General features: G+C 45.9%; 1 protein-coding gene across 4 annotated transcripts in view; it reads right to left on the bottom strand.

The window, feature by feature from the left end:
* The window catches only part of SRGAP2 (SLIT-ROBO Rho GTPase activating protein 2), a 254,878-nt gene that overhangs the window by 32,856 nt on the left and 209,812 nt on the right, over positions 1 to 12,210 (bottom strand). For all 4 annotated transcript variants that reach the window (XM_019976412.2, XM_070767834.1, XM_070767835.1 and 1 more), the window contains exons 13-14: positions 10,595 to 10,619; positions 5,002 to 5,062 (exon numbers count right to left, since the gene is read on the bottom strand). In XM_019976412.2, coding sequence (XP_019831971.1) covers positions 5,002 to 5,062; positions 10,595 to 10,619 — 86 coding nt within the window. The remainder of the gene's footprint in view (positions 1 to 5,001; positions 5,063 to 10,594; positions 10,620 to 12,210) is intronic.

The following is a 12,210-nucleotide window of genomic DNA, read 5'->3' as shown; positions in this document are numbered from 1 at the left end:
AGGGCACTTGTTCCATCTTATAAAATGGCTTCAGAATTGCTAGTTCTAGCTCACTACCCTGTGACAAAAAAGATTACCAACTACTGTGCATTATTTGTTTACAGTTCTTGTTATCAAAATACTGCTTTTCAAAGATACTTAGATTATTTTCTTCCTCATCTCCTCAGTGTTATTCATTTGCAACACAGTTAGGTTTATTTGTTACTGTTTGGATTCCATTTGGGGTTTTACCCACATCCTTGCTTTATATATTTGTTTATCTTTTGAGTATGGAAAACACCCATGTAGTTCTAAAAGTCAAAACTGCACAAAAAGCAACAGTCAGAGAAATGTCACTTCAACCCCATGTCCCATCCTCACCCTTTTCCACCCATCTGTGCAGATGATCAGTTAAATATTAGTTTTTGGATTCATCCTTCCTGTATGTCTTCTTGCGGAAGTGAGAAGACACGTTATATTCTTACGCCCTCCTCTTCCTCACCTGAAAGGCAACATGCAAGAGACTCTCTTCTGCACTTTGCTTTTTTTGACTTGACAACATATCCTGGCAAGCTCTCCAGGTCATTTCACGGAACTCTTCCTCATTGTTGTTATTATTTTTGTAGCTGCACAGTTTCCCACTGTGTGGATATACCATCAGTTCAGTTCAGTCACTCAGTCGTGTACAGCTCTTTGTGGCCCCATGGACTGCAGCATGCCAGGCCTCCCTGTCCATCGCCAGTTCATGGAGCCTACTCAAACTCACGTCCATCACGTCGGTGATGCCATCCAACCATCTCATCCTCTGTTGTCCCCTCCTCCTCCCACCTTCCATCTTTCCCAGCATCAGGTCTTTTCCAATGAGTTGGTTCTTCACATCAGGTGGCCAAAGTATTGGAGTTTCAGCTTCAATATCAGTCCTTCCAATGAATATTCAGGACTGATTTCCTTTAGGATGGACTGGTTGGATTTCCTTGCAGTCCAAGGGACTCTCAAGAGTCTTGTCCAACACCACCAAAAGCATCAATTCTTTGGCACTCAGCTTTCTTTGTAGTCCAACTCTCACATCCATATATGACTACTGTAAAAACCATAGCTTTGACTAGGTGGACCTTTGTTGGTAAAGTAATGTCTCTGCTTTTCAATATGCTGTCTAGGTTGATCAGAGCTTTTCTTCCAAGGAGCATTCATCTTTTAATTTCATGGCTACAGTCACCATCTGCAGTGATTTTGGAGCCAAGAAAATAAAGTCTCTCACTATTTCCATTGTTTCCCTATCTATTTGCCATGAAGTGATGAGACCAGATGCCATGATCTTGGTTTTCTGAATGTTGAGCTTTAAGCCAACTTTTTTACTCTCCTCTTTCACTTTCATCAAGAGAATCTTTAGTTCTTCACTTTCTGCCATAAGGGTGGTGTCATCTGCATATCTGAGGTTGTTGATGTTTCTCCTGGCAATCTTGATTCCAGCTTGTGCTTCATCCAGCCCAGCATTTCTCAAGACGTACTTTGCATATAAGTTAAATAAGCAGGGTGACAATATACAGCCTTGACGTACTCCTTTTCCTATTGGAACCAGTCTGTTGTTCCATGTGCAGTTCTAACTGTTGTTTCTTGACCTGCATACAGATTTCTCAGGAGGCAGGTCAGGTGGTCTGGTTCCTTTTCCTTTTCTAAATCCAGCTTGAACATTGGAATTCATGGTTCATGTACTGTTGAAGCCTGGCTTGGAGAATTTTGAGCATTATTTTGCTAGCATCTGAGATGAGTGCAATTGTGCGGTAGTTTGAGCATTCTTTGGCATTGCCTTTCTTTGGGATTGGAGTGAAAACTGACCTTTTCCAGTCCTGTGGCCACTGCTGAATTTCCAGATTTGCTGGCATATTGAGTTCAGCACTTTCACAGCATCATCTTTTAGGATTTGAAATAGCTCAACTGGAATTCCATCACCTCCACTAGCTTTGTTTGTAGTGATGCTTCCTAAGGACCACTTAACTTCACATTCCAGGATGTCTGGCTCTAGGTGAATGATCACACCATCGTGGTTATCTAGGTCATGAAGATCTTTTTTTTTACAGTTCTTCTGTGTATTCTCTTCTTAATATCATCTGCTTCTGTTAGGTCCATACCATTTCTGTCCTTTATTGTGCTCATCTTTGCATGAAAAATTCCCTTGGTATCTCTAATTTTCTTGAAGAGATCTCTAGTCTTTCCCATTCTATTGTTTTCCTCTATTTCTTTGCATTGATTGCTGAGGAAGGCCTTCTTATCTCTCCTTGCTATTCTTTGGAACTCTGCATTCAGATGGGTTTATCTTTCCTTTTCTCCTTTGCCTTTAACTTCTCTTCTTTTCTCAGCTATTTGTAAGGCCTCATCAGACAACCATTTTGCCTTTTTGCATTTCTTTTTCTCGGGGATGGTCTTGATCCCTGCCTCCTGTACAATGTCACGAACCTCCGTCCACAGTTCTTCAGGCACTCTGTCTATCAGATATACCATAGTTTATTCTTTATTCATCCAGTGTGGTATTTAGGTTGTTTCTAATATTTTGCAATTACAAACGATACTGCAATAAATCACCTTGTGGACATGTATTTCTGTATTTTGGAGGTGTATCTTCATGCTAAATTCCTAGAAGGGCTGTTGGTTCAGAAAACCAGCACACAAGTCATTTTGTTTGATGCTGCCGAGTCCCCCCTTCAGAAGGGTCGTACCGGTTCTCATTCCCATCAGCAGCATGGGAGCAGGCCTGGTTCTCCAGAGCCTCACCACAGAAATGTGCTAAGTTTTGGCTTCCACATGGACTGTGCCTGTATGGGGGCAGGGACAGTCAAGCCATGGCACCCAGAACCCATCACTTGTCAACAACTCCACAGCTGACGCCCGGGGCGGGTGAACGCCATGTCTTCCCTGCTGCAGCAGCCTCCTGTGTCTTCCTATAGTCTTAGCTCTACACAGCAGCCTGTGACCCTTCAGAAAGATCATTCCCTGTTCCTAATTCTTCAACAGCTTCCCAGCTCACTTAGAACAAAACCCAGACAGCTACCTTAGCTGCTGAAACCCTAAGAGTCTGGGCTCTGGCTTTATCTCCTGCCACTCTCCTCTCCACTCACTGCCCCAGCCTCACTAGCATCCTGCGTGCTTGCTTGTGTGTGCCAAGGACCTCTTCCTTTGGTGTTCCTTCTCCCCAGATACCCGCGCGGCCCCTCCCTCACTTCCTTCAGGGCTGCTCACGTGTCACTCTAGGTGACCTACGGGTTTCCCTGAACAACTGCCTAGAACAGTATCCCCGCTCCATCCTCCACCTCCTCCCCTTGTTTTACTTTTCTTCATGACCCTCACCAACATCTGACATATATAAGGCTCATGAGGACAGGATCTTTTTTTGGTATACAATGAGCAGTCAATAAGTATACAGATTGTCCTTGACATACAATGGTTTGACTCACGACTCTCTGACTTTCTGATGGTATAAAAGTGATACACACTCAGTAGAAAATTGACTGAGCTTTTCTTGGCTACTCATACGTGGTGCAGGACTCTGTCATGATGCTGGGCAGCAGTCATGGGCCTCAGCTTCCAGCCATGCGAACACAAGCGTAAACAACCAGTACACTTACAGTCACCCTGCACCCAGACAGCCATTCTGTTCTTCACTCTCAGTACAGTATTCGATAAATTACATGAGACACTCAACACTTAATTATAAAACTGGCTTGATAAATAGTTGCTGATTGTTCAATAGCTCTATATAACGGTGTTGCTGCTGCTGCTAAGTCGCTTCAGTCGTGTCCGACTCTGTGCAACCCCATAGATGGTAGCCCACCAGGCTCCCCCGTCCCTGGGGTTCTCCAGGCAAGAACACTGGAATGGGTTGCCAGTTCCTTCTCCAATGCATGAAAGTGAAAAGTGAAGTCGCTCAGTCATGTCCGACTCTTCGTGACCCTATGGACTGCAGCCCACCAGGCTCATCCGTCCATGGGATTTTCCAGGCAAGAGTACTTCTAGTGAATGGAGATATGATGAAAAAACTGTAGCTGATTAGAATAGGATAAGTCATAAGCATGCTAAAATAATTACTACTCTAAAAACAAACCCAGGCAAGGTCCCAGTTCATTGGGAAAGAGGAAGGGGAGGAAGGGAGAGAGAATGGTTGCTTCTGAATCAAGAGAAGTGATCATCTATATACTTCCTTAGCTCCAAGAAGGTCATTCTGTTAGTGTTCGTATAACTAGTCAGCAGAGCATCTGAAAACAACTTCTGATAGCCAGTTCCTAGAAACCTTCATGGCGCTTGCTCAGATATCTGTGCTTTCTAAACACTCTTACACTTGGAAGACTGGTTCTCTGGTAATTCATTTCTTTCCCTAAATCCTGTCCAACCAGCCTAGGAGCTGGTGAGGAATGGAGTTTATGAGACTCAGCTTCGTCCAAGCAGAAGACGGTGTGATCTGACTTAGGCTGAGAAGGAGCCAGCCCCTGCAGACTCTAAATGTTGGCTACAACTTTAGGGGCAGCGACTCACTGAGCTCTGGAGATGTCGTAACCAGTAAGACCAAACCAGAACAAAAACTGAATATTACCACAAGTCAATGCAATAGTATAAAAGGAGCTTGTTTTCAAAGCAGTCTGCTGCAGAAAGCCAATGTGACATAATGGTCCAGGCAGTGCAGGGGAGATAAGACCACAGGCAAAGACGGTGAGTGATGGCGAAATGAACATGACCACTTCGGGCCAGCTAGATTTACCCACATGATAGCTGTAACTTAAAACTCACTCTCAAGCTGGAAAAGGGAGTGTGTTAGTAGCTAAGGCACCTGGGGGTTAAAAACATAAGATACATTTCGCTGAGTGTTTGGGTGTGGCCATTCTGAGGTAGCAAACATTATGTGAACAAATAAGATTTTATTCCTTTTCTGAGAATGTCAGGATGGGAAGTCATTCTCTGTTCTCACTCTGCAAAGAATTCCTGGAAGTTCTTCCCAACTTTGCACAAATATGACAAGGCTGTAATCCTGCTTACCATGTCTGCTGATAAACCGGATACAGCTTTCTACCACCAGAGGAATTGCCTGGCTGGAATCCTGAAAAGCCAGAGAAACACAGCATTAGAATCTTCAGAGATAGCCCAGGGTCAGAGAAAAAGGACCAAAACGGTGTGGAGCTTGTCTCAGCTGGATGAGAGGCCTGACCACAAGAAGCATCCAGCCTGTGCTCTGAGCCCCAGAGCACACACACAACCACCCGCTTGGAATGCCTCACACAGAAGTCTTGCATTCAGCACGTCCCGTATGGAACTAGTCATCTTTTATTCCCAACCAGCTCCCCGCCCCTGGCCATACAATCAATCAATAGATACATATATCCTACCTCCTAAATGTCCCTTAAGTCTATTATTTCCTTCCATCTCTACTGCCACCAGCCCAGCCCAGCCCACCAGTATGACCATTCCTACCCCTGTCTACTACCAATCAGCGCTTCTTCCCTTATACGTGGTTAGTGATCTTTAAAAGTGCTGTGTGCTTAGCGGCTCAGTCGTGGCCGACTCTTTGCGACCCCATGGTTTGTAGCCCACCAGGCTCCTCTGTCCGTGGGATTTCCCGGGCAAGAATCCTGGAGTGGGTTGCCGTGCCCTCCTCCAGTGGATCTTCCCGACCCAGGGATCGAACCTGGGTCTCCCGTATTGCAGGTGCTTTAAAAGTGCACATTTCATCAGTTACTCTCCAGGCTAAACTCTTTCAAAGACCTCTCGTTATTTTCTGTACGCAGCCTTGTGTGTCCAGGGTCGCATCTTATCCAGGTTTGCCTCCTTCTGCTCCTCCCCCAACTCTGTTTCGGCCACACTGGCCCCTCTTCTGCTCCTCAGTAAGTCCTCCTTTGCTCATAGATTTGAGGGAGTCATTCCTGCTGCTGGAAGCTCTCCTCACCTTGGACCCCCACCCACAGGGTCTCAGGGAAAGTATTACCTCCTTAGGAGTGCTTTTTTAGACTCCCCATACGAGATCAAAGCCCCTCTCTATGGGGTCTCAGTACCTGTTACTCGGTACTCTCAGTACCTGTATTTGGCCTTCACACCCTGATTATGACTTAACTGTGTGGGTATAAATATTTGTTTGCATTTTGTCACCATTACAGTTCGAGCTCCACAGGGCAGCCCCTATGTCAATTGTTGGTGGCCAGTGCTGGCTAGGATGCTTTCACATAGCAGGTGTTCAATTAATATCAGTGGAAGGTAGCAGGATGAATCCGCAGGAGCATCAGGATGGGGATTTGTTTGGTATAAAAGGCAAGAAAGAAAAAACCAACTCTTGGACACAGTAGAGACTAACTGGTACTAAACTAAGGCCTCCCAGATATCCATCTTTGCTCTGCCATTATGCTGGACAACCCTGCCATATATTTAACTTCTCTGGGCCTTAACTTGATATCTACCAACTGGGGAGGGGTTGGTGGTGAGGAGAGTAATATTTCCTATTGGTATATAAACATAGTGCTTTGCATTTACAAAAGAATTTACAGAGGTGTTGGGTGATATACTAAGTGGTTTAGATGGGCTGTTCCTGGTAGCAACCCTACTGGGCATGTATTAATACTATCCTCATTTGACAAATGAGGAAATGAAGGCTTAGCAAGGTGAAATAGCTGCTTATGGACATAGCTGGTAAGTACAGATGCCAGGATTCGAATCCGCGCAGTCTCCCCCTGAGACCAAACATCTGACTACCACCCATACTGCATCACAGGAGCTTGGCAAACATAGCCGGGTGTGAATACCAACTATTACAGAAAATCTGTAGGGTTTTCTAATGCCGCTAAATGCATTAATAACTCAGCTCTAAGGAAGAAAGGGATCAGGCAGAATGACTTTAAACCTAGCTAGAAAGGGTTTTGGGCCTCCCTGGTGGCTCAGTGGTAAAGCATTCCCCTGCAGGAGACCTGGGTTCGATCCCTGGTCGGGACGATCCACTGGAGGAGGACACGGCACCCACTCCAGTGTTCTTGCCTGGGAAATCCCATGGACAGAGGAGCCTGGCGGGCTACAGTCCATGAGGTCGAAAGAATCAGACACGAATGAAGGACTAAACAACACAACAGAAAGGGCTTCAGATGTTCAGGACAGAGACTAAGTTCTCCATTGGGGTGGGTCCTGTGACTTCTGTCCATTTAACAGGTTTGTTTGTACCCCTCTCCTGGCTCTGAATTTTCTACTGTAGCCAGGAGTTTGGCTGCAATCAGGGAAGCAACTGGCTCTCATGAAGAAGCCAGGCTGACAGAAGAGCCTGCTCCCAAGTGTGCTGGGAACCCATGATGCTGTCACAGGGAGTGGAGTGAGGCAAGGTGCAGCTGGAGTCAGGAAGGTCTCAGTGACCCAAATGCTCATCTCATGACCCCAGACCCGCCTGCTTCCTCCAGCCTTCCAGCTTCAGTAGCCAGGGTCTGCCTTCTTGTCGCCATCACTAATTATACCAGTCAGCCTAGGGTGATCTCAGAGGAAGAATTTTCATCGGCTTTTCCATACATGAAGAAAATGGGTTCCACTATAAAAAGCTCCCAAACCCCATTTTTTGGAGGTCTTTTCTATGTTTACAAACATTATTATACTTGTCATTTACCAATAGTAGCAGTGGTGATGAGGACAACGATGTGACCGTATGTAAAGTTTTTCTGGCCTTAAGTTTAAACATAATAAGGATCCTGAGGGAGGGAGGTCAGGCAGCACAGGTTCTGGGCTTCAGCGAGTTGTGTGAGTGCACAATCCTGCCTAGACTTGTGGGAGAAGGGACATCAATGGTAGTTAAAGGGAAGCGCGCAGGGTTGCAGAAAGCAGAGCACCAAAGATACTAAGCTGCGTGTCCGTGGCTACCAGTGGTACATCAGAAGCAGTTCAGAGGATAATAACCTCTTGCAGACAAAAGTGCACCAGAGGGGGCCTGTCCTACTGTGGAGGCATATTTTCCCCAGTCCCCACTGCTCCAGTGGAGCCTAAGAGTCCAGTGAAAACAAATACTGGACAAACTCATGAAGGCTTCAGACTCTCTTCTTGTAATGTTTCTGAAGTCTGAGTGAATTCACTTCCCCAGGACATGCCTGGTGAGGACTCTCACTTGGCCATCGATCATGCTGCACACAGCTGACTGCGCAGGGTCTCTGTGTGTTCCTGTTCAGTGCCTGTCTCTCCCTTTCTTCCTCTCCGCTTCCCTCCTCCAGTGTTAGAATCCATGTCAGTTTCATTCTTCTGATTATAGTCTTTTTGGTCATATAAGCCCAGGATTGGAAGGGGTCTTGAAGGATAACTGGGTCAAATCTCCATTCAATCAGAAGAAAGGAACTTTAAACCAAAAGTGGAGAGAGAAATGTAGCAAACACAACTTGGGAAAGATGGTAAAGCAGGGGCCCGGTGATTTGCAGGGGAAAACAATCAAGAAGGTGGCCAGAAATTGTCTAAATGTGCCACCGTTTGGCATAACTCCTCGCGCGTGGATTTCTCCAGGTACTGATCTTTGATACACTTGTCAGATTTCCACTTTCACCACGGGAGAAAACACTTGATTAGATGTCAGTAATAAGGAAAAAAGAGACATCAGCGTTCACATGTGGGGCTTCAGGGATTGTGAGGAATGGAGGGTCCCCCGTAAGAGAAGGAGAGAAGTAAGGAGAGGCGCTAAGGAACTGAAGATGTGGCTGGGAAGCTGAGGAGACAGACACTGAGGGTAGGGGGGCCAACTCAATTCCTGAGCACCAATGTCCTGCCTATTAGTTAGGAGTTGGATACAAAGACTCTGAAGCACAGCAATACCGGACAAGTGGATGCTTTGGGAAGGAGAGAGGCAGATTCACCTAAGACAACGCAAGTGACAAGGCAGAGTATGGAGGGAAGTCAAAGGAGGGCAATGCCCACAACTCGAGAAACAGAGAGATGGGCCAGGAAAGAAGATATGGAAGCAACAGGAGAGAGAAAATTCTGGGCTTGATGGGAGGACAGACAGCTTAGAAAAAAGCAGTTGAGGATTCTTTTTTTTTTAAAGAAAAGTCAGATGGTGGACTTTTGGTGGAGTCAAAAACGACTGGAACCCATTGGGGACCCTCAAAAACAAAAGCTACTGGATTCTTCTTCTTCTTTGGCCAATTTGCCATCAACGACCAAACAAATTATATTTCCTGGTTACTTATATAAGATTATGTCTCTTCCAAGTTACTTACTATTTACCTTCCTGAGTATTTTAGAAAAACACTGACCCACCATTAGATTTGACCTGCTGGGAAAAAAGTGAATGAAACAAGGTCTGTACTTGACTGGGGTTTTGGGTGCACCTTGGAACCGAGTTCTGACACGAGTCTAGGACCAGGTAAGCGTGCCAGGCACAGCAGGGTGAAAACCAGATGGGCGCCACCCCTCCCTGATCACAGTCCAACCAGGGATGCACACCGCCAAAGTGTGGCCGCCGGCACTCCTCCCACCCAGGCTCCACCTCCTCATAGGAGGCTCAGTTTCAGTCCAGGAAATGAAAGGAACAAACTTCAAGTTCAATCCTGTTCTTACTTTTGAAGAAGGGGGCAGCAGGGGAGGGGGATGGGCAGGGCTTGCTCCCTCTTTAAGATATCCACCTATTAATTTTAAATGTAATAAATGGTCTCTGGGAGGCACTTCATTCCTCTATAGTTTTAAATGAAATGATGAAAGAAAGGGGGAGAAGAAATAAATAGAGGAACAAGAGGAAAGAGAATTGCACTGACATTTTTATAATTTAAAAAATGTGTAATTGCATCTGATGGTGTTCTCATTAAAAGGAGATACAAAATAGAGAAGGGGAAAAAACCGTGCCCACAAAGCACAGGCAAGTGCAGCTGTGTTATCAACTTCCCCAGCTGGACCGCCCAGCCAGCTGAAGCAGTGAGATCGGCTGAAGATCCTGCGGGGGCTGCCATGGCCACAGAGACCGCTACATTCCATTATCTCCCTGTGGCTACAGCCACTGCGAATTACCCAAAATGATTTTTAAAGCCTGGATCAGCTTTCCCTTGAGTAGACACAAAGACATTTCTGAGGTCTCTCCACCCCCTCCCCCTTTCGTGGTCTCCTAGAGAAGGGGCACCACTTCAAAGACAGTTCTGGCCCAATCTGCCACAGTCAAACCAGATCTCTAGTATATAAGAGAGAGTAAATGGCCAGAGAGGAGAGAACCAGGTCAGAAAGACACCCATCCCTGCCCTACTAAGTCAATGAAGTTGCCGCAACATTAAACAGACTATGTCTAAGGGGCTTCCCAGGTGGCGCTAGTGGTAAAGAACAGGCCTACCAATGTAGGAGACATAAGAGACGTGCGTTCGATCCCTGGGTCAGGAAAATCCCCCAAAGAAGGAAATGGCAACCCACTCCAGTACTCATGCCTGGAGAATTCAATGGAGAGAGGAGCCTGGTGGGCTACAGTCCATACAGTCGCAAAGAGTCGGACACGACTGAAGCAACTTAGCATGCATGCATTATGACTAAACTGTACAGTCCAAACGCTAGCATGAAGTCAGGAAAGTGTCTTCCCCATCCACCGTGGAGCTCCATAAATATCTGGGATGTCACCATTTTTACCAGACACACCTGACTCTTGCAGGATCCTTACCTGTTTCCTCACAGTTGAGCTACGCCTGTGGTCAATGGGGAGGAAAAAGAGAAAACGGGATTAAAAACAATCTGTGAGGTGGCTAATGAAATAAGTCACATTAATCAGCTCAGGTCCAGAAGTGGCTAAGAGACTTGATAAGTTACCTTTCAAATAAAGCCCAATCAAGCGCTTTTCACAAAAGCTTAGAGGTCTCTGCTTTTAATGTCTGCCACCATTCAAAAGAAGACTCGGAGGGAACTGGCTCAATTCGCAGTAAAATATGTATGGGTTAGACAACAGAAGACCTCTGTGTGCAAGGAGACACTAATAAACACCAAAGGAAGCTATGGTTTTCTTTCTTTTGAAAATCCTTAGGGAAAAGTTAGGGAGTGATTTTCCTGGAATTTAGAGGGTAGAGGGTCCAGACTGGAAGGAATCTTGGTGATTCCATAGGTCAATGCTTTTCAGGCTGTGTTTAGCCTTGGAAGCCTTTTCTCCAAGGGAATCTGATTCAGACAGCAACCTCCCAAGCAAGGAGAGCAGCTCTATCTCTCTGAGCAAAGGCAGGAGGTAGGGACCAGAGCTGGGCTGTTGGGCACCGTCTGCCCCTTCCACTAGGCTGCTCTTAAGGAACTCTCTGGAATCCTAGAGCTTCCTGGATCTAGGTGAATGCTCTCTCTTGTCTTATAGATGAGGAGCTGGAGTTCAGAGAGGGGAAGAGAACAGCCCAAGGTCACACAGTGAATAAACCCAGCATAAGGAAACTCAGCTCAGCTCTTTTCACTCCTATAGAGCCTTCCACAGATATGGAACTTCAGGTGAACTCAGACTAAGATCTATCACCAACAAGACAGAATCCCATTATCCTGACTCCCTCCAGTCAACAAGACCAGTATATTAATGGGATCTTTATTGTAATCCACAATGACAAAATGATGAAAGGCAAATGAAGGCATTTTTGAATAATGAGCCTATAATTGTTAACGACCTCATGATTATTGTATGTGCTGGCAGATATAAGTGGTTATATATAATGGGCTAACCTGGGGTCTCTAAGGAGTCCAGCTCATGAAAGCTCTTTCCCCCATTAAATCGGCACATTTGTAGGCATCTGAGAACCACTGGCTGAATGAAAGCCTTGCTATCTGCCAACTCATGCGTTTTCTCATAGCAGCTCCATGACTGAGAGGGAAAATATTTGGCTGGGGTGGGGAGGGCGGGGAAGGTGGGGAAAGACTGGGAGGGCTGCATACTTGTACATCAGGCGAGGATTTGTACCAATGCTGTTGGCGAGCAATGCAATGTAATATTTCATTATCCAGTGACACTCACTATTAGAGACTGTCATCTTTTCCATGTATAAAAAAATTCTCAGGTCAAAGGCTATCTTCTGATCTTCCTTCCCTGGGTCAGAGACTTCCCAAAACCCACATGGTGAAGTCTAGACACTCAGGTGAGGTTTCCAGGGTCCTCCAGCATTGACCATTTGAGGTCACTGGGAGTATTTCAGCAAATGGTAATTCACTTCACTCAGTTCTGCTCAGCAAACCTCATTTCCATTTGAGGCCAGATGGGGTCAGCAAGGCAAAGGGATGGAAGCCACCCCAGCCCTAGGCCACTCCTAGGCCATCCAA

This window comes from Bos indicus, chromosome 16 (genome assembly GCF_029378745.1).
Source record: "Bos indicus isolate NIAB-ARS_2022 breed Sahiwal x Tharparkar chromosome 16, NIAB-ARS_B.indTharparkar_mat_pri_1.0, whole genome shotgun sequence".
Lineage (NCBI taxonomy): Eukaryota > Metazoa > Chordata > Mammalia > Artiodactyla > Bovidae > Bos > Bos indicus.
Note: the sequence above shows the minus strand (reverse complement) of the source record. Positions and strands in the feature narration are given on the sequence as shown.